Source organism: Phaethon lepturus, unplaced genomic scaffold (genome assembly GCF_000687285.1).
Source record: "Phaethon lepturus isolate BGI_N335 unplaced genomic scaffold, ASM68728v1 scaffold31324, whole genome shotgun sequence".
NCBI lineage: Eukaryota > Metazoa > Chordata > Aves > Phaethontiformes > Phaethontidae > Phaethon > Phaethon lepturus.
This window is the reverse complement of record NW_010536063.1, coordinates 1-23,186: the sequence shown is the minus strand read 5'-3', so window position 1 is coordinate 23,186 and position 23,186 is coordinate 1. Positions and strand designations below refer to the sequence as shown.

At 44.5% G+C, this 23,186-nt stretch overlaps 1 protein-coding gene across 1 annotated transcript in view; it reads right to left on the bottom strand.

Annotated features, from left to right (window-relative positions):
* LOC104619994 overlaps positions 1 to 338 on the bottom strand; it is a 37,160-nt gene extending 36,822 nt beyond the window's left edge. Inside the window, exon 1 of the mRNA XM_010286058.1 lies at positions 255 to 338. Within this exon, the coding sequence (XP_010284360.1) occupies positions 255 to 338 (84 nt within the window). The remainder of the gene's footprint in view (positions 1 to 254) is intronic.
* Positions 339 to 23,186: the final 22,848 nt, after the last annotated feature.

Below are 23,186 nucleotides of genomic sequence, written 5' to 3'. Positions count from 1 at the left end.
TATAATCGGTTACGAGAGAAACACATATTAACAATGCTAAAAATAGGTCTGCATGACACTTAAAAGGCAAATCAATTCTTAAGACAGCAGTTCAGCTCCTTACAACTCAAAAACAAGCAAGGCATTTGCATTTAAAATACGACTCCTTTATTTAAAGTTACAACTAAGCGGACGTGTAACATCTTTCTCATCTTCCATCAAAGCCGGTAATATTTCCCGTCAAAGATGTGACGCCTGCTCCGAGAGCAGCGTACCGAGGGTTCCAAAGCTAACTGCGAGCCGGCTGGGTACCCGATGTAGGAGCCTTGTTCTGCTGGGTCGACGTGCCATTCTGCCATTTGCAGCCAGCTCTTCAAATGCTGGGCTCAATTAGCTGTTTTTGTCACTCTTTGATTTTACTTCAAGCCGATCGTAAGCTTACACTTGCCTGTTCCTTAAACTCTGGTACTTAACAGCCACAGAGGAAAATAAGACAGAGGGGTGTTTGCCTGCAACGTGCGTTCTTCATGTTTCATCCCAGAATTGCGGATCTCAAGGATAAGAAGGCAATTTATAAATCGTTTAGTAAATAACTCGTGGTCTTGTGCTGGCATGGGGGCCACCCAAGCACCCCACCTGGTAAGACATAAGCCCGAAGAGGCAACTCAGACCGACATCACCAATGTGGCCCCAGCCCTGGGGAGAGTGGTGGGACTGCTGGGAGCACCCAGCTGGCACCCACCCCAAACTCTGTCTCTCCACAGCTTTCCACGGACAGTGCACGCTGTGCGGCTCTCAGCTAGACAAAGCTCTTCGCTCCCAGGACGAGAAGGGCTGCCCAGCCCTGCTGTAACTATTCTTGGAACAATTTCTCAAATGGACTTTTTACCTACTTACCCGCATTTTGCTTATTCCAAGCACTAGACAATAAGCGCTAATGCAAGAGGCCAAACACGTGGACACACAACCTCAGCTATCCACTTATCCCATTTATTTCCTTCATGCCTGAGTTAAGGCTTATTAGCTAAGCAATGTGAGAGAATAGCAGAGCGCGATGCCGGTACATCATCCTACCACAGCAAACACAGCACTCCAGGCAAACGTGGCTCTGGTGCAATCAACCCAGCTCTTCTACTGAGCTCTCAACAACTATAATGTCAAAGAGTCCCAAAAAACAATCCCATCGTAATTGTGCTGCACGCAGCTGAACGAGGCATTGGCTGCAACTGTTGTTTATCCACCAAACTGAAAAGCTACAAATGTAGAGCAGCAATTCACAAACATGCTACACAGGTCAGATTCTTTCCTCAGGATTTTTGTTCTGGGAAGCTAAAAGACTGGAACACCCATCACTGATATCTGAAGAAAATAAATGAATGCGAAGCATCACAAAGCATCTGTCGCCAACCACACAAAATGAGTTGCGCTCCATTATCCACTCAGCACTTATGGGTTTTTGGGGAGGTTTTTTTGGGCTTCATCTCCACATTGATCCTGGACAAAGACAACCCTCGGCTCATGCTCCTTTCCACAAAGGAGAGTATGATGAGTGGGCACAGACCCTTCTGCTTATCCTCAGTTTGAGACTTTATACCACTTTTGCTCTACTACCGCTTCTCCTCTGCCTTAAATCCTCTCAATCTGGCTTAGCCCCCTTTTCTCCCCACCTACACCACCAGCCGCACTCCCTGCTCTTTAAGCTACTCATCCTTCTCCTCCTTTTTTTGTTCAGAAGTTCAAGAAGTTCTTCTTGTTCAGAGTTCCTGGGTCTCTGATGTTGGAGAAATGTTGGGCACCTCCCCTGTCACCCCACTCACCTTGTTCAGCTTCCTGACCCTTCCGTCCCACCAGCTCTCCTTGGAGTACTCCTCACCGCCATCTCCACCCAGCTCCAGGCTCCTGAGGGCAGGCTGTGAACTTCACCACCTCTCCTACCGGCTTGTCCCTCACCCCTTCCACATCCCGGCTGGGCAGCTCACAGAGTCACTCTGAATATGTCCCGCAGGAGCTCACCCTCATCTTATAGGGGTTGGAGGAGCAAATTGTAAGGTTTTGGGTTTGGGGTTTTTTGGTTGGTTGGTTGGGTTTTGCTTTGGGGGTGTTATTGTTGTAAACTCTTAATTTTTGACAGACTTTCCTCAAAGGTAACAAAAGCCATATCTATCCTACAAAGGCAACATGCTGGCAGATCCAAAGGTTTTGCTCCAAAACAGAGGAGGGTGAGCAAGCATGAACATCACTTTATTTTTAGCATGTTTACAAGCAGTACTTTTTCCCCTCTTGCCACCTTCAGAAATAACACGACTGCTTTTTTTTTTTTTTTAATGTAACTCAGCTTGAATTAAATATCAAAATCAGGAAGATTTCAGCCTTATTAGAGCTTATTCAAGAGTAATAAGGAGCTAGAAATAAAGCATTATTTTCTGAGTTGATGCTAACAGTTTTATCTGTGTGCCTCCTCCGTACATTATTTTTCAAACTTCCTCATTATATGCAGTGTATTATCTTTCATATATAAATCACATCTTCCTTCCTATGCCATTACTTCCTACAGTCCCCCTGACAATCTGTTCCATTAACTTATGCCATTGCTGCATAATGGCTAGGATAAGTGCTCCGATCCACCCACACAATTCCTGTTGAAGTTGTACTGACAGCAAGATAGATTCTGCTCTGGCCCTTCGATAGCACAAAGAATGCTATTCATATGTATTGCCAATTATTATTTCACCAGCTTTACGTTTAGAGTTTTCTACTCAGTTTACAGGCTCGGCATTTAAAAAAACCTGAGGATTTCACAAGAACAAAAAGGGTATTAACCATAAATGCACGTGCTACCAAAACCATCATTTTACAAGTAACATCACAGAGCAGTACTATCACTAGAAGCTAATACAGTCTCAATTAAAGATAACCAAATACATTTCCTCTTTAAAAAAGAAATCTCAACTCTCCTAAATTCCACATAGGCAGGAACTGAGAAGTGCTCAGTGCTTAAAGCTGCATGCTAGGAATAATTTAATGCAATTTCATCATTAATTCCCTGTGATCTTCAGACAGACGTTCAGGGTCGACTCCACCAGCATACCTGCAGGTTATGATGCTAAGCAAGATGACACCTGACTTTCCAGCCTCTGAGCTCAAAGGCAGAATCCACAGTCCAAGGTCTGTCCCCAAAGTGCCTTGTAAAAACCACAGGCAAGGTGAGATGGCTTAGAACAGAATTTCCAACAGCCAGCATGTAGCTCAGATACATAATTGCTACAGCAGAAAGGCAGAAGGCAGCATACAAAATGCTGAGTTTCTTTGCTTTCTGGGCACTGTGAGGAGACATTTGAGTCAGATGAGGAATCGTAGCCTGAAACCATTCCCCAGAATTAGAGATACTGTCCAGATTTATCCCAGGACAGATGCAACTTTGTTCTGCTTGAGCAGAAAGGAGGTGTGAGCAAGTTATATGACGACTGGTGGTTGTGAATATGCCTAGTGAAGTCCTGACCCCAAACGTACAGGACCTGCTGATGGCGAAGGTGAAGCTCATTCATACTTGCCTGCAAAATACCATGCCAGCACATGCTCAAGGGTGGGATCATTTTGAGTAAGACACAAGAAGAGGTCAAGCATTCATTTTTAAAAGACAGAAAACCATCCATCAGTCCATCCAAGGCTCATCTCCACACGTCCCAAAGAGCGCAGAAGCACAGGGGTAGGTGGGGGACCCAAACGGCAGACTCCAGGAAGAAACACCCTGACAGGTCTCCTGCAAAGGCTGGCCCTCGAGAGCATCTGCCCCATGGTCCAGGCGTGAAAGCCGACAAGACGGCTCTCAGGATCACCTTGCAGATGGGTTCGGGGTACAGCACACGTAATGGAATGCAGGGGAAGAACATTTCAGGATTGCACAAGAGTTAGGGGACGATTAGGGGAGGACAAAGGCAAGTAAAGGGAGGGATGTGGGTGATTTGGGAAGGAACAAACATGGGATGAAAGGACAAAAACATCAGCCACATAAGCACATTGCTGGTCACTATGCTTCTCCGGCCATGCCCCATACCCGATCAGTACAGTCCTATCTTCTCACCAAATTCCCTCCTATCTCTTCTCTGGGTGAGGGAGTTCATTCTGTGTGCATGCATGTGTACGGGGGCCTAAGTACCAGCAACTACCCCAGGACCACAGGTCAGAAGGTCCGTGTGTCCATGCTGCCAGCTGCATCTCTGTGCGAGGAGGTGTGGAAAGGGGCTCAGCCTCACCTCTGCCAGGCTGCCGGATTTGGCTCTGCCTAACAGCCGATAGTTAGGGCACTCAGCTGAAATGGGCACATAGACTGTGTACACAGGGTCCCTCTCCTCCTTCTTTGTCCTCTGTCCCCTCAGAAGGCAGGAATGTTCTTTCCTCCAAAGCCTGGTCAAATGAAGGCATCCCCCTTGCCCCTGTAAAAGGGGTGCATCAGTCATGCAATCATCAGCCGAGAGCTTGGGAGAACTTTTGGTCCCTGCGGAAAACTAAACAATGCCAAAACACATAGCTCAGTTTATCAGATGAATCGTCTGGCAAACCATGACTCTGATGAAATTCTGCTGTTGTTATTCTGCCTCTCTATTCAATTCAAAGACTTTTATTGATGCAGTTGGAATGAATGATCTATGAGTGGGTTTAACATACCATACGAGATGCCAGTGGCAGTACATACGATGGATGAGTGAGTATGCAGGTAATAGAATCTGGTGATATGTAGGAGCTTAATTAATGGGAAATTATTTCCCTGCTAGTTTTCACTACCACAAGTGCTCTTGTAGGAGAGGTTTTATAAATAAAAGATAATTGCAGGCCTGGAAGATGGAATTTTTCAAAGAACGGAAAGCAAACTATTACCAGCGGCAATTCAATTTTTCAGTCGAGGCACATCCCTTGCACAGCACTGAGTTTCTCCCTTAGAAGGTGGCATAAAACATATTCCTTCCCTCTAGCCTGTAGGAATAGGAACTAAAGTCTTTACTCCCTTTGAAAATGTAGAGGCCACGTTTACTGAACGCTGCATCAAACTTGCTCCGTTCACAAGTGGGATAAATAGCAGGCCCTGCAGATTTCCCCTGGAATTAGACAGAACTTATTAGATAGAATGACTTCTCTTCCCCACAAGTTATAGAAATTCTGCAACTACAAGGTTATTTCTATTTTGCTGGCAAAGCACGAGAAATAAACAGGATCCATCCCATTCTCCTGAAGCCATCTATCTCTACTGCGGATTGAAAACATGAGGATTAAAGACAGAGGGAGAAAAAGAATGCATGTTAGCAAAACAGCTAAACATAATTCTGATGTTTTCCCTTTATTCAGTCGTATTGACTAAGGAAATGCTACTGCCATCCCATCCATTTTCTATGTTAGCTTGCCCTTTAAAAACATCGGGGCATTAACAAATCACCTAGTGGATGAGACTTCAGAACACTTGGGATAAAAAAAATTAAGGAAATTTATTCAAAATAACCTGAATACACCACACAGTCAAACCAAGTTCTTCAAAAGAAACTCTTAAATCTTGGTAATACTCCTAAAACTCAGTTGGAAAATAAATTAAAACAAGCAGTCATGTATGAACAGCTACTGCAGAGCAATTTGAGTCGAACACAACATTACTTTTGCATAGCGGGCTTAATTATTGATCTACCTTATGAATATTTCTGTGGAGCTGACAGAATGTGGCCTGTGGCCAGGGATCCACTTTTAGCTTTCACTCACGGCAGAAAGAACCTTTAACTCCTTGCAACAAACACTGTTTTCAGAAAGTATTGCTTTATTTTGGTATAGATCTGCAATTTAGGAAACCAAACCTTAGAAATGATTTTAAAGATTTTCTTCCACCTAGATGCATGACCTGGAAAATATACCCTTTAAGAAACTTTACATGGATTTTAAGTATAAAGATCTCCCAATACCAAGCCAACTATCAAAAAATACTCTTTAGCAACATTTTTTTATACTGCTGACACAGCAACACTCAGAGTCACAGCTCTCCACTACTATTTACTTGTATTGGCGCAAACTAGTCGCCACCGTCCAGAGGATGAGATGGACCCAGCGTCACCAGCCACGATGGACCCCGCAAAAGCTCCAAGAGCACTCACCAGCACCACGCAAAACGGGACCTCTTCTTACTCGAGGGCAACCGACTGGCTCCTCCTCCTCCTCCTCCAGGACTGCCCAACGCCGCGTGGCTCGGGAGCGGGACAGGGAGGCGGACAGGCTGCAGGACACAGCTTCCTCCAGCTCCTCGCCATCCTCATGGCTTCGCAGGCAGCCTCGGCGGGGGCACCGCCCGCTCGGCGACGGACCGCCCGGCAGCACCAAGCACCGCGCCGGATGCTGCGTTACTGGCAGCGTGACGTCCGCGCTCCCTTTGGTACTCCTCCCACGGCACAGCCTAACGCCATCAGGACTAGCAACACCCTTCCAGCTCGCCAGCGCTCCGCACGCCACGCGGCAGCTTGCGGATTTGGGCCTCGGTTACTTAACTGCTTATGCAATGGCGCAAAACCGGGTATTGGAGAGCAGCGTTATCCTCCTGCCGTTCAATTTAATCTCTGAAAAGATGAAGCTCTGTTAACGAACGTGGGAAAAAGGATTTCATTTGGTGCTGTGTACAGCACCCGCCTAAGATGCGCATCACTCCCCCTTTCTTGGGTCTTCCAGCTCGCATTAAGAAAGTAAGCTAACTTTTTCACACTTCTTTCGCAAAATTGTTTCTTCCATCTTCTCTCACAAAACTGAGCCTTAAGTAGGTATGCAGTTCTTAAGTTCCACAGAGCCCTCCGCTTTATCATAGGCATAAAACCATCAGAGCGAGGAATTAGACAGAGGCTACTCTAACCGTCCACAGGGAGACAGGAGAACATCGTCCCCAGCACCAGTCCTCTGCCTTTCAGGTAGCTCGCACCACTGTTCGATGTATAACAGATAACTACTGGTTTAAATTTAATGTGCTCTATATCATTTTATAGACCTTTTCAGGTCTATTCGAAGCTACCTTCCTAACCTACTCATTTTACTTCAGCAAAGCACAGACAAGCTTAATTAAATTCACTTTAAAATGCTGTCACTTGCATTTCAGATACAGATCCTCTCGACATCTGAGGTTCTCAAGTAAACGAAAATCTTGCAAGGATATTTAGTACTTAATATTCCAGGCCACAGTTTGCACACATGGTCCCTATCTAACCTGCTTTTGATAGCTTCCACCTTCAACGGACACCTTCCAAAACCTTCTAGGGAAAAAGCACTAACGAGCTCTGAAGGTAAGCTGGACTCATGATTATCCAAAATTTCTTCAGTTTTACCAGGCTCCAGCATTTCAGCTAACCTACCCTACTCCCTTGTATCATTAGGATAAGAGAATCTCATCATTTCTTTTGTACATAAAACCATGCAAACTAACTGTTTAGAGAAAAAAAAACAGAAAAATATTCCTTGTAGAAGAAAAAAGAAAAAGGTACCATAATTATAGAAGGCTGAGACTCCTCTAACTCTTAGGTCTTGTGATTTTAGCAGCAGTTGATAATGAAAAGAGAACAAAGTATTAATTGTCTATTTGGCAAAAATGCAATACTGCAAAATTAGTTTTAAACTAATGGAGTTTTTGTTATTTGAAGAACACTATGATTTTCTTTAAACAAAAATGAAAGTTTCATAGCCAGAAAATAATGCAGTAAAACCCATCCTCAAGCAGCTCCCTACAGCAACAATGGAAGGGGAGTCGGGTAAGGCCACCTCATGGGTGGGAGGCTGAGGGAGTAAGCTGCATGTGGAGCAGCACCAGCAAAAAGCAAAAAAGCTGGACGGATATTTCAAAACATGAAACGAAGCAGCCTTGGTGAAGTAAAAGTCCCAGGTAAGATGCTGACCTTCAACTCTACCTACCGAAGAAAAGCGCATCATAAACCAGTTCAAGACGTCACTATATCTTAATTCTGCCATGGCAGCGTTGTGTTAATCTCCACTTTGTTAAGCATATCACTTACAGATTTATGGGGCAACTGAGTGGCTCTGGAGATTAGTAACAGGATACTGAGCACTGTCAGTTGTAAACTCAAATCCACCTCGGGTCAGGAGAGGTCAAAATGAAATGAAAGGGCATCACCGGTCCATCGAGCAGCTTTCTTTTCAGCGTGCTCCACAAAACCAAGGATTGAGGGGGAACAGAGAACAAACTACAGCACTGCTCCTGGAGCGTCCCATCAGGCTGGATATACATTGGCAAAAAGAAACAAGTGAGATGCCTGCACCCCACCACCTGCATTATATGGTATCTGTTCTGCAGAGAACGCATTTCACAAGCATAAACTGTCACATTTGCAGCTGGGCTATATACTCATTCAGTCTCCCGGGGATTAATCCAGAGCCACTAATTTATCATTCAACTGAATCCTTAAGGATGTCAAAACTGTCCAGGCAATCCCAACAGCAACAAGCCCAGACCCCAACAGCGAGCGTACACAGCGAGGTCGGACACGTCTCTGCTCCCCAAACAGACTCTTTTCACACTGAATTTAGACTAGACATTAGGAAAAATTTCTTTACAGAGACCGTGGTCAAGCATTGGCACAGGCTGCCCAGGGAGGTGGTGGAATCACCATCACTAGAAGTGTTTGAAAAACATGTAGACGTGGCACTTGGGGACATGGTTTAGTGGGCATGGTGGTGTTGGGTTGGTGGTTGGACTTGATGATCTTAAAGGTCTTTTCCAACCTTAATGATTCTGTGACTTGTGCGCAGCCAAAATGCCGTCTGCATGGCGGCACCCCATGGTGAGAGCACGCTTCCCTGCTGGGGGCACGCTCCCCCAAACAGGGTTGCAGTGTTCTCATCCCATAATCCCACAGAGCAGTTAGGACCAACAGCAACACCGCTATGGGTGGATTATTTTCCTCTGCCCTCAAGAACTGAAAGATCCCAAGTGTTCAAAAGCCCAGACTAGCAGCATCCAAGACATGTGAGAGAAGAAGATACCAGCGTCCATAATCTAATGGAGTAACTGTAGTGCCAGAGATCTGGAAATAACCCTCATCCTTGACACTTTGCTGGTTGAGTGTGTTCCTGATTCACCGGGAGACCAGTCACAACAACCCAGGCTTGCCTCCTCGTTTACAAACCGAGATACCAAATGCCAGCAGCGCTGGGACCTTGAATGTTTACTGACCTCACGTTGTAGCAGGAATTTAAAAGCCTACGATATAACAGCAGTATTATCACTAGTCTGCCCCAGCCTCATGCAATGTAATTAAAAATGTATTCACTGAAAACGCATCAGAGAATTAAGGCAGGAGAACGACAGCACCCCTACTTCCACGCTTCCCTCCACCTGGGAAACTCAACAGAAGGACGGGAAGGGCAGCACAGGGCAGTGCTGGTTTTATCTCGAGAGATACCTGATGCACAGCTGCCCCGGCATTACCTTCTGTTTCGCAGCGTGACGGCTTGCAGCCTAGGCTCGTGTTGTGTATTGGAAATACCTGGCTCTGCATCTCAGCGCCTATAGTCACAGCTACAATGTGAGCATGGAAGAGCCTTCACAGGAGCTGAGATGTCAAGGCAGGCAGAGCAATTACCCCGTCACCGAGCAATGCAGACAAGTTGCTCCTGGCAACAAACATCTTCAAACATGGGCCGAGAGCAGCGTTCACAGAACAGAGACCCCATGCACAAGGGCAGCCATTTTGATGAGCTTCTGCACGTCCGCCATTTCTCTCTGGTACCACGGACTCTGCAGCACTTGGGGCAGACCCAGTGCTGCGAGGTCCCTGCCTCACACGGGAAAGGTACATCTAAAACCTCATTTAATAAGAACACGGAGCAATTAGATCTTCCAGGAAGGAACGCACAGGAACTGCAGCGTTTCATACAGCCTTTGACTCCCACTACAAAACCGCTGACCTCCTTTCACTCTGGTAACACTTCCATTGATTTCTTTCACCTTTTCTTCTGACCCTTATCTCAGTTTGCCTAGTTTCCTCTCCATCCGCACCCTCTGCGTAAAGAGGGACCTGCTCCCTTCCCATCCATAACCTTACAACCAACAAGCTTCTGCTTCTTGGCTTGTTGCACTGCTTTCCTAATCCATCTCATCTCATTATCTGGAGGGGAAATAAAAAAAAGCAGAACTCCAAGTTTCACATGGTGTGTCCAGATCTCACAATTTTAGGACCAATCATCCAGTCCTCCTCAAGCTAGAGCACTTGGGGACAGGTAATCAGACAAAAATCATAGTTTATAATAACAACATAGTTTATAATTCAAAAAAATAAGGATTCTGTCTCTGATGTAGTGGGGGACCAGGAAAGCTTAAATAGGAAACTGTTAAACACAGACCCCCGTGCTATTTGTAAAATCCATACATTCGTGGGAGCAGGGTCATGATACTGCAGTGCTTGGTTTGGTAATACTCAGCAACTCTATTCCAGTACAGGCATTCTTATTTGTACCTCTAGTTCATGAAAAATCACATTAGGTAATTAGACAAATAGAGACAGAAGAAAAAAATCATCCTCACAAAAACACTGCGACCCCTTACAAACTAGAACTGCTGCCTCCCCCATTTTTGCACCAGTTACCAGGAAGAAAGCAGAGTATTCAAGAATCTGGTTTTTGCATTTCTAATAATTTATCAGTGATGGATTAACTGAAGTCAATGATCAAGAAATTCAGAGTTGTTTAAATCTCATTCAGAATTCAAGGGGAACTGGTCCCAAATGGCTTTGAATTTGGTACTGAGAACGCCTATGCCAACTTGTCCCACACTGAGAAATCTGTGATGACAAGTTGTGCTTTCCTGGACAGCTGGCAAAGAGGTTCTGACTGGGTTACTACACAGAATACAGCCCAAAAGGTCACACAAATAGTTTGAATAAAGGTGGTATTATTGAGTTGGTTAAAACACACACACAGGCACACACAACAAAATATCCTCCTGTGAAGGTCCTCAGAGCAAAGAGCTGGAGAATCTCTTTAGGAGAGAGATTGCTTGGACCTTCTTTGGCAATTTTTGCGTTTTTAAGTGCAGAAATAGCTCTTGTGGCTCATAACCCCTTCCTGTGCCTCCCCTGCAGCTAGAAATGCATTACAGCTTACACATACAGCACATCTCTGCTTACAGCACAGCAATGAGATCAGCAGACCAGCCCTGCTTTCTGCTAAATTATCCAGAAACAGGCAATGCTGGCTGGAATTATCTGGCAGCAATTCCATTATCAGATTTAGTAATGCTGATACATTCCTTCTGCGTTTCCCAAATCATCAAGGCAGGGTACAGCCTGGCCTGCCACACTCCATTCCTTCATAGTGTTCAGGAGGCACAAAAAACCATCGTGTTAAATGCTTACACACGTGAATGAAAGCCCTCGTGCTATTTCTTGACCCACTGTGGAAGGGAAGATGAAGGTAGGACCACGACCTGGAAGATGACAGCCATATAAACACAGTACCTGTCCCCTATGTGAAGCATGATTCATCTTCCTGTTCCTCTCTAGCAGAAACAAACAAAACCTGCAAGACACGGGACTGCCAACTAGCAGAAAACGAGGATAAGGGGGGTGCAGACAGTCATTAAGATCTTTTATTACCATTAGCATAAGCGGTTGCTCTTCCCGTTAAGTCACAAGCCATTCTGCTGATGGGCTTCAACCTCTGGCCACCCTCACTACTGGGCACTATTTCCAAAGAAAAGCCCCCAAAACCCCCAACCCCTTAGTCCTGAAGCCACAGAGGTCTCTTGACTTCGCCACCCTTGATGTTTATCCTACTTACAGTTCCTAGATGCCAAAGTCTCTGAAACCCACGCCACTCCAAATGGCAGTTTTTAATAATAATAAAAAGCGAGCTGTTCTTGTCACACAAACTAGCTCAGCCTTGGAGACCAGTGGTAAGTGAACACTCGTCTCCTCTCCACCTGGCCCTCGCCCACTTCAAGAGGAGAGTTACCTTTTCCCACACACACCAAGTGTGCAGCGGCAGCAAAAAGGAGCTGCCTGCTTTCCCTTCACAGCAGCTTACCTGGAGACGCTGGACGCTGCCTACTGCACGCACCCAGGGCAACGAGGCATCTTCATTAGCAATGCTCCTCTCAGAGCGATGATCGTGGCAAAGCCCAGCGCGGGATCCGAGCTGTACCAGCAGGACGGTGCGGCTGTCGCTGCCCCGACGCGGCTCGCGGCCGGAGCTCCCGCTGCTCCTTTGCCCCCGCACGCCTGCGACGGCCTTCACACAGCGCAGCCGCTGCGTGCGCAAGGAATGCGTTTCTAGAGTTACCGACGGCTCTTCAGAACAGCGGGACAGATAGGCAGCAACGTACTCCAAGTCCTAAAGACAGAAGGTACTGCTCCCCAGGACAGAATGATTGCTCTGAATTCCCACCTCCACCAGCAAGACTACCGCTGCTTCAGGTTTCAGGCTGCTTGCGTTTCAAAGAGTCCCAAATGACTTTCCCAAAATGAAACCAAAGTGTGTACCTGCAGCTACCATAGTACCAAAAATCAGAAAACCCCGAAACTGAAACCACCAAACCTAGCAACAGAGAAGAGAAAAGGAAGGATTATTGTATAAACAGGGGACCAAGGAGCTGATGAGCATAAGGTCACTTGTAAGTCAAATCCAGGTTTGTTCAGTTCCAGTACACCAAGTCCGAATCCAAAACAGGCCACGCACAAGCTCCACTAAGGTTAACGGCTTAAGAGGTGCATCAAGCCAGAGGGAAAACAGAAGTCCCATATAAAGTGATATACTATTGACCAATCCGGACAAAAGTGAATATTAAAAAAAAAAAAAAAAGTAAAAAAAGAAGGCAATAGTTCAGTCTGCTTCTAGAAAACAAGCAGATCCATAAGCCTTGCCACTAGCTCTGCGCATAGCCAGCCTGCAAAAAGCACCGGGAGCTGGTTCCCCCTGCGGCAGGTCCCGGCTTTCTGCCGGGAGGACGGGCAGCCGGACGGCCGCTGAAGGCTGAGCTTCTCACCGCTCCGACTCGGGCGGTCACTTCTGCACTTACAGATAGTCATAGCCATCTCAAATAAGCAGCCCTTCAAATGTCTTGATCAGAGGATGGAGGTAGCGACGACTCATCTCGGCATTTTTTTCCGCAAAGGGATGCAGTTCTGCGGGTGAGCCGGGCACGGACAGCCAGGGGTTTCCATTTCTCATTCTTTTTCCCAGCTCTGGCACCGGCTCACAAAACACACCCAGTGTGAAACCACCTTAGGTGCTTCTACTTTCCTTCAGCTCTTAACAGCAGAGTCCTACCTTCCTCCCGCACAGAAAGAGGGAAGGCAACTCTTACACGCCACTTTGCAGCTCAGCGATCACGTATGGTACGATCAAAATAAATTGTTTATGCTGGCAACAGTTTTCTTTGAAGTTCATGGCTAAGGTTATTCTATAATACTCAGAAAATGTGGGCTGCACATAAAGCAAGCAATGGACAGAATAAACCCTCTATTACCAATATAAGCAAATATTTTTCTCAAGTATAAAGAAACCTGTGCTTCTGTATAGCAAGATTAACTTTGCTTTAAGATTTGTTTGCGTTGTTGAACTATTTTGCTTTGAAGTTAAATTGTAAAAGATACCATAAAGTGAAAAACAATCAAGCCAACGTGTTTATCAAATGACAGCAGAGTTTTCCACTGGGTATTTACAGTTGACCCAGAAAGTGGTAAGAAAATAAAAGGCATAGAAATAGGTTCTAAGGGGAGAAAAGCCAAACAAAATGTAATATAAAAAGGAGAGGAAAAAAATAAAATGCAATATAAAAGGGGAGAGAAAAAAAACCTAGTATAAAAGGGGAGAGGAAAAAATAAAAGGTAATATAAAAGGGGAGAGAAGCAGAGGATGGATACGACATGGGAGTAGCAGTTCCAGGCCAACAGGTCGATCTTCAGTAGTGGCATTTTGTACGATTTATATGGTGACAAAAAGCAGCACTGGGCTGTTACAGAGGAACGGACTGCTGCAGCCGGAGAAGGCTGAGCTGCGTGGGTGCAGACAATGGGGTTTGCGGTGTCACCGAAACAGCTACTGAGAGCATCAGCAGTAGAACCTGGGAGCAGCGTGGCTTCCCGGGGTCACAGAAGTCACGGCATTTTAAAAGGGCACGCACCACCGATCAAGCCATCAGCAAATCCTGTCAGGCACGCGGCGAACAAGGCAAGGCGTATGCATTTGCTGTGCCTGCTCCAGCTGAATTAGCCACAAGCATCTTTTGTTGGAACATCACTGCATGACGTGAGCTAGTCCAATATACATATAGATACATGCATAGATCTATACATCCTTGAACCGCATTCTGTGCTTCCCTCACAAGGCTCTAGCGCCTGCAAGTACAGCTGCTCGGTTATTTGCATTACAGAGCAATGTATTTAAAAAAAAAAAAAAAGCCAGAAGACTTTCCTTAGATTTTTGGAACAGATTATTACTAACTGAATGATATAAAATCTCAAAGCTCTGTGAGAAGTTGCAGCATTATCCACATCTCACTGTTGGCCTAAATACATGGATTCAAGCAATTCAGGAGAACTGTACAGTTAAGAAAAGAGATTACAAGTGCAGAAAAATCAGACTTCTGTTAACAGCATTGCTAAAAATGTTCTCTAACCCAGTTACCCCAATTCAGATAATGGTCTCCTGCACATCCTTTGCTAAGAGGAAGAATAATTGAGCAGTGAGAATGATACTTGCGTATCAGACTCAACTTCCCTGCAGATTCCCAATATGACTTTAAAAGTCAGCTTTTACCCCCGCAAAATAAGAGGTCTTCTTTACCTCACAGGCTGCCACAAGGACAATTAAATAGAAAAGACTGCGTCATAGTGACAATATCTAAACAAATTCAAGAATATTTTGTTCAGGAGTATAACAAAAGTTAATGCAAGCCTTTGGCCATTTGACACATAAGAAAATGTGTTTTTCAGTGTCGCATCCTCCTCACACAACCAAAACGTTTAACAACAGTTTCAAAACAACCACAGTTTTTCAAGAACCCTACCGTTCCCTGACCCAGAAGAACGTCTCTTACACCAACCAACAACATCTCCTATCCATCATTATAACCAGGTAGCAAAGCAAGATTTAACAGAGAGCGAAGCATTGAAAAAATGAGTCACTTTTTGCAAAGACATCTGAGAGGACTACTATTAAATATGTAAGTCCTTATCTCTGAATACTGGTATTTCACGGGGAAAAAAATCCAACATTCTTGGTTTCAGCTGGACTCTGTCTCATAATTGGAAAACATGCATTTTCTGAAGCTGTCATGGGACCAATTATCAATATTATAATGGGAACCTAATAGCAATCACGTGCATTTCCAGGACATCCCATAGAAAGTCAAAATCCAGAGAGGCCATAAATCTATTGAAACGGCTTGGTTCTTTCCAGCAGATAAATAAAAAGAGGAATCCATCAGAAATACCACACCTGCGACTCCACACCTTTAAGATTCTCAATGATCCCATTTCGGATATTTAGAGGTAAAGGTTTTTTTGCTGTTGTGTTGGGTTTGTTTGTGTTTGTTTTTTTTTTTTTTAAGTATGAGATATTTTCACACTCCAAAATTCAATAAAATGGAATAAAAGGTATTTTCCCAGTTCATAAAGCCATCACACGGACAAGCACCATTATCCAATGTGCACCTTCCAGTGGAGCTAGAAAAAGCAAGCGCTGGCAGCACCACAGTCAAGTCAGAAGTGCCAAGCAGCCGCTGAGCTGCTCTAAATCACTCTTCTGCTCCTACACCCGCAGCTGAAGCACAGATTACCCCGTATCACACAGCCAGGCCGCTGTCTCAAATGACTTGGACCCGGTGTCCCTTCTTGCGGGTTTTCTGCGCGCTGCCAAAGCGGAGCTCTGCTGCCTCACCCTGCAGCATCCCGGCTCTCAGCAACAGAACTTAGATCAGACCCCGAACCAAGATGCATTCCCACACAGATGCAGGGTTTTTAAGTCATCTGAGTAACTTGGTAAATATCTTTTTGGAATGGATCTTGTCTCGGAGTGGCCTCTGAGTTTTAAAAGGCTGCAGCAACACAAAAAGCAAACAAAAGAAGGGAAGTAAAGGGTCTGAAAGTATTTGGAAGGCAATTGTGATTGGTTTTATCTGGTTACGTCAAGAAACAACATGTCGAGCTCAAAGGTATCCAACAGACACAAAACATCCTGTGCACAGGACTGCTGCCTATGTTAGGAAAAAAAGAAAAAAATAAAAAAAGGAAAACCAGTCCACAAATAAATCCCCCCCTGCATAGAAGAGATCTTTTGATTCAAACATTCAGGCCAAATTCCAAATGCACGTTTGTATTTAACTGCACCACCCAGAATTTCACAAGAAATGCAGCCAGACCGCCCCTTCCATGGAAGCTAGTAGGTGGAAACTGGGTGATGCGTGTTTCTTTTCCAAGCAGAGAACAGATCACCCCATTCACCTCTTTCTTCTGTGCCACTGCCCCTTCTTCAGCACACATCCACGACTCCCCTTCTCCCTACGCGTTCAGTATTACTGGCGAACACCACAGCTCAATTTATGCACACCAAAGTCTTCAAACAAAAGAAGAGACAAATACTGACAACGCAAGATACTTAATTTTCATTTAACATTGTCCTCAGCAGAAGGAAAAGCCCACCTTTAAGAAAATGGTTGTGAGATCTGCAGGTGTTGCAGCTCTGCAACTTTCTCTGATACGCTGGGTACAGAGTTAGAAATGTATGTTAGTGCCTGGAGACACAGTAAGCATTTCAGAACCAGTAAATCTGGAAGAAAATAAAGCCTAAATTGAGTCCTTTTAATGGTAACAGGAAGGACAAAAAGGTAATACCAAGGGTATTGGCAGTCCAGTTAAAAACCGTCAAGAAAAACTACATTAAATAAGCTCTTCTCCCAAATACCATTTTTTTCCACAGAAGCAGCCCTCCCCCGCCCCGATCCTCAAAAACTACTACAGAGAAAAGCATATTAATATTAAAGACTTGTAAGTGGCATCTCATCCTTCATTTTCTCTTTTGTAATGGCTTTTATTCTTCTGGCACAGTTTGAAACACTGAAACAATATGTGGAGATGTAAGTACACACCACTCCCTAACAGCTTCCTCGCTGCACGTTACGCCTTCATTTAGGGCAGGGAGCTTTAGGAGAAATCATCTCCAACCATGCAGAGAAAAAAAAAAGTACTCCCAGGCTTCCCCAAATACCGATAAATCTGACTGTACCAGACCAAACAGCCATTTGCAAAAATGAATCCCAGCTCCAGTGACTAACTACCGCATCTCAGGGGAAGGAAATGAAGACTGCAACAAGCTGGAACGAGGTACGCGAGCACAGCTGCCCAATGGTCTAAACCTTCTGGTCCAAACCAAAGGCATCCTCCAAGGAGCTACCAGAAGGGAAAAGACAACATTGAGAGTGGCGTGAGACTACATCTTCCAGTTGTTTGACTGTCTTGCTGAAATGTACCATCTATTATTTTTAGTTTCAAAGCTTTAAGTAGGAATACATGTTTTTGACAGGATAGGTATGCAGGACAAAGATATTTTTAGACAAAGACATCCAAATAGGATTAGAAAACAATTTAAAAAGCCTTCAATGCCCCAAGGAAACATAAAAGGGAATTTGCTTTGCTGAAAAAATAGTAAGCGTTGTATTTTGAGTAAATCATCTTTCTAGCACTGCCAACAACAAATAGAAGCTATTTTCACACCTTATTTCTTACTACATTTTTAGATAACAGAGAAGCTTCTTGGATGAAGTTGTAGTTTAGTTAGTTCAGATCAACTTCATTGATCCATGTTGAATCACCTTTCCCCAATTCAGCACTTACAGAGAAGTTCGAAAGAATATCCTTTCCAGAAGGCAAACAGCTCAGGATTCAGAAAAGAAACAAAATAGGAACACCCCTCAAACCGCACCGTCCCCGCAGGAGTGTCTATCTACACTTAAATCTAGCAAGAATGGGCCAAGCAGCATTTAACAACCTGAGGATTTTGCTTCCAACCTTAACTGGAAGTATCTGTGTCTCAGGAGCATCTTAGAAAACCGGTTTGATGCCAGCAGAGTCCCGCGAGCCGAATCGGCGGCCACTCATCCCAATACTTGTGGTGCAGCCTGGGGGAACCCCCCAGAGCATCACCTACCATGGGATCGGGCAAACACGAGGGCGTTGCTCATACAGGCCACTGGCTACCCCCTGAACAAGGCCACGCTCTGCCCCGTGTGATGTTTCAAAGCCATGGCCAAGTCCCCATGCAAACCCGCAGCGGCTCCTCAGGAAAGCCATCTCCCCGTCCCGTAACAGCCCAGGCCAGGTTATGGGACTGGACAGATGCAAAAGCTGGTGGTGCAGAAGAAGAATATTTAGGGTTTGGAGAAGCTCGGAGACTTTTTTGCAAGCCCTTATCAAGACAGGTTTTTTCCCACTGACTTACATGACAGAAAAGTAAGTAATGATGTAGATTACATTGACTCTTACACTGTAGATTACAGTGCTTTATGGAAGTATCTCTGTGTCAAGAAACAAATGTATTGTATTTCTTGATAATTAGATCCAGAACTGTTTGATTCTTTAGCCAACACACTGTCAAAACAGAACCAAAAAACTACGGTATTGGTGATCTCATCAGTCCCATGATTCTAACCTTCTCCACAAACACCTGCAAATAAGCGTGAAGCACAGCAGTATGCCCAGGGAAAAAACTACTCCTTTTAAATATCAATCACGCGAGCAGCTCCCTGAACGGCTACCACACCGGTTCTTCAGTAAATGAAACAGTTTCTTCTGCAAGGCACAGAAAAGCCATCCGGACCCGGTGGAATCAGCTCACATTTGTTCTTTCCCAACCGAACAGCAACGTGCTATGATCTGCAGGCTTCCCCTTCTTCACGAGACACCTACCAGCTTAAGCTACGGAGAGAAATCACACAAAAAAAGCGAGTGCCAGATCTGTCAGTCTTGTGCTGCTGCTGCTGCTCTGGAAATAGTCTGACCTGAAAGCAACACAGCCCAAAGCCACAGGGGAAGGAGCACAGCACATCGTGGTACATCTCCTGCACTAAACAGGAAAATGCAGCAGGCAAGAGAGGTTCACAGCTTATGCCAGGGTACAGGAAAATCTTAGGGTGTGGGAGGATCAGCAGCATTTTTGAAAGACATAACTCCCACAAAGGTATTTGTCAGCTTTTGGTGTCTTCGGATACCATCGATTCCATATAAATGTCATGCTTAGCTGTGCCAGCTACTTGTGCCTGGAGAGAGTCCTGCGCAAAAGCTTTCACACAAACGTGCTCAGTCTTCACTGAACGGGAGAGTTGAGCAGAGCTGGAAAACACACCGAAGATGCTGGGAGACAGAGCAAGCACCAGCTTCCCAGATTACGTGTTCTGCTAGGAAAACGGCATGCTGCGTACCCACCAACATATTTCACAGCGAGGCAGAAGTCCCATCTCACTTCACGTCCTACATCAAACCGGTATGAGCTTTTTATAGAAGGTATTTATAGATAACGTCATGAACAAATCCTCCATAAGCAGAACTGCTGTGCATTCTGAGGGAGAGATGGATGCCTGGCTTTTGTTGGAAGCACAATGTACCACACCCCATGAAAAAAAGACATGCAGCACAGGGTGGATTTTTACTATTACTATTTTTTAAACCAGTCATTCACCTACTATCCCAGGATTTTTTTGTAAGTCTTTCTTAACCGCAGAGGGACAACTGCTAACTGCCTACGGAGACCTCTCTACAGGAGGGACTTCAGAACGTGCCTTCTTTTCATTAGTACAAACACTGCAAACTTCACTGGCTCACACGAAATGAAAGGCAAAACATACCCGAATATTCTAGGGACGGAAATAAGTGAGAATCTCCCCACAAGACACCAAACAATACTGATAGCAGAAAGTATTTAAAAAAAACAACAAACAACACTTCTCCGATTCTACCCCACCCACTGCAAAGAAATCAGCCATCAATTTTTGCTTTCCTTTATTTCATGGAATACGCCACTGCCAAACAGCAGTGACCACTGCACAGCAGCAGAGTATCAGGTGATGATTTTTTTGTTTGTTTGTTTTTAAGGCCCAACAGCCAGTTATGTGGAATGTTTCACAGGCGAAATAACAAAATTCCGCTCCCCCCCCGATCCTGCAGGGACCCTGTGGCTCTGCGCTGGTTTTCCCCCGGGCGGTTTGCCACGGGAGCTGGCCCAGCGCTACGCGGAAGCCCCCCAGCGCAGGCAGCGAGGGGCCGAGGAAGGCTCTGCGCTGCCCGCCTGACACCGCGCGCGCGGCGCAGAACCGCAGGGCTCAGCAGCTCCTGCTAAGCTGGGCTTTACACACGCCCTCACGCTGCAGCTCGAAAAGCAGCTGACAACCAGAATGAAGAGTCTTTTATCCCCTTTCTGGCAATATTAACATGAGGTTTCCCAGCTGGCTAGAAAGATTCGTTTTAGACATTCTCCTTTGTAAACAAGAGATATTTGTCTGGAAAATCAGCCTTGCACTAAAAGGGAAGCAGTCACTCTAGACCTACCACAAAAAGGAGGTGAAAATACTCCTTCACAACTCCATTCTTCTGTTGTTTACAACAGGGGAGGGGGAAAAGGGCACAAAGCACTCTCCCCCATAAACCTAAGCCAGAAAAGTTTCCTCACGAGGAGCATCCCACCAGGAGCTGAGCCTCCCTGCATCCTTCCTTTGCTGATGCTGAGGAACAAAAGCACTCAGAGGGAACGGGGGGAAGCATGAAGAACGCTTCCACACCGCGCCAGGAGACTGCCTCAGTTGCTTACTACAGCAAACAGCTCCACGCTCTCCGACAAGACCGTAAGAAGCAAGCCAGCTAGAAAAATACATTTTTAGGTATGTCAGCCAACACCATCAGTCAGAGAGTCACCTTGAGGTTGCAGAAGAGCAGAAACATAAAAGGAAACTGCAGTCTGGTGAGGCTGTTGGGTAGCTAACCACAAAAGAAAGCAATGGCTTTACCACTGTCGCCTTTTCCTGCCACGGTTAAAGATGAGATACATCTAAAAGGCTTATATTTTAAACTTCAAAGTAGAATCAAAATACAGCGTGTTTCTTCTGTTTTAACCAAAGGAAAATGTAAGGTAAAACATTTTAATCTTCCATGTTGCATGTGCAAAGCGCATGAAGACGGATGGAAGAGGTCGGAATATAAGACACTCTGTCAAATCCCAACTCTGAGAGGTTTAACTGGTTTGAACGGAGTTAGGACATTGCCCTAGGACCTCCCTGACAAAGAGCTCTGAACCACGCAACCACAGGCATCGTAGAGATGCCTTTCACGGTGTGAAAGATGTCCTGGGGAAGCTCAAGCCTAAGCTGTTAAACTTCCTCCGTTGCTGTTTGTTTCCAAGAAATATCATCGAATCATGATCTTTAATTTTTGTTAGAAAATCTGCTCAGGGCCCTAGGGAAGTGTAATAGGAGGTGACAGTGGGAAGTTCCAAAGGAAAGCATTTTCCCCACAACTGTTAGTTAGGAAAGAGAAGTAAATTTATTCAGACCTACTGGTCAGAAAAAAGTAGACAATTCCTATAAATCATTTAGATTTTAATTTTTCTTATGTGATGACAGAATTCCTCTGGGAGGTTTTTGGTGGGTTTTTTTTCTAAAACATTAAGAGAACCCCTTTCTTCCCAATATTTTATGGAACAAGAATAAAAGCTGCATTGCAGTGTTTTTCAAATGCTATAGTAAAACACTACAAAAAAAAGTGTTTGGTTCTGGTTTCTTTTTGCTTTATGTAATGCTTCTAAGAGCTTTTGGAGACTAAAATGCTGCTTTTTGAGAAAGAAGTCTACTCTGATAGTGCCTTCCACAAGAATTAGGATTCCTTCCCCCTGCCAGGTGGCATTTGTTGGAGCTAAGCAGGACTCTAAACCAGTAAATGATAACAAACGGTACTGCTTTCTACTAGCACACTGCAGTGGCACCCACTGTGGGTCAAGTTACACCAAAGCTCAAGTTGCTCAGTACTGTGAATAAAGACAACAAAGAATATGTAAAGATTTTCACATTCATTTACATTTAGAAAACTACAAATATCCCCAAGGAACCCCAGACGGATGGTTTCTCTTTGAAAAAAAGAAGCTGGATCCGAGGACGTATTTCACTAGTTAAGATGACTAAAATGTGCACCTAAAAAAAAAAAAAAATCATCGTGTTTTGCCTGTGAAGGGAAAGGAAAGGCATTCTCTAAGCTTCTGACTAGATTTTCAGGATGGCAAATAACCCCTAAAAATGATCCTGCCAAATTGAATATATAAATATTTCTATGTATGTGTATAAATACATACACTTTCCTTGTTTTTAACTATTTTTTTTCAACTTCCACAGTAGGAAAGCGACAGTTTCTGTTATTTTTCCTTTTTACCTTTACTAAAGGAATTATGTCCTGTCTGCAAGATAGAAATACCTTTTTCCAAGCATCACAGTTATTGCTTTCCCAGACAACAGATGCTTTAGAAACAAAGACACATTATATAGTTGCACATGCACCTAGGTGGGGAAAAAAGGATTCTAAACTGTACTTCTCTTAAAAAGGTAACATCATTATGGGATTTACAATAGATACATTTTAATCTTCTTTTAATATGTCTGAGGGTTTATTTATTTAAGGGGGGGGAGGGGAATTTGCTGACAGTTGTTTCTTAAGCATCCAAATGACTGTGCTACAGTCGCGCTTCCATTCCAAGTATTTGTTGACCAAAGACAGCTCTCCGTTGCTGACCGAGGTTGAAAACCCACTTGGTTATTCTGTTGTTAACAAGACTGGTGCGGGTGTTACTGCTTTAACTTTCAAATAAAGAAAATTAATTTGGCGACAGAGCAAACATTTCATAAAAACAAATTAAGAAAAACAAGTTAGTCATTTGTGTCCAGAATTGATCAATTTTTCTCCTCGCTTTTCCACAGCTGTTCAGCAGCATCCGTGAAAGAAGTTTTCTAACAAACTCAAGGTTTTAATAAGAGCCTTAACAAACCACACAAGTAACTGCTCATTCTTTGTATTATCAACTAGTTTTAAAATCTTTTTACCACAGCGCAGCATGGATCACGTTATCGGTTTAACCATGGTAGACCGACAAATAAAGGAAAGCACCAAAGCCGAAGGCTGGTTGGGCAATAAACCAAAACCAGCCCCTTGGTTTGAGTG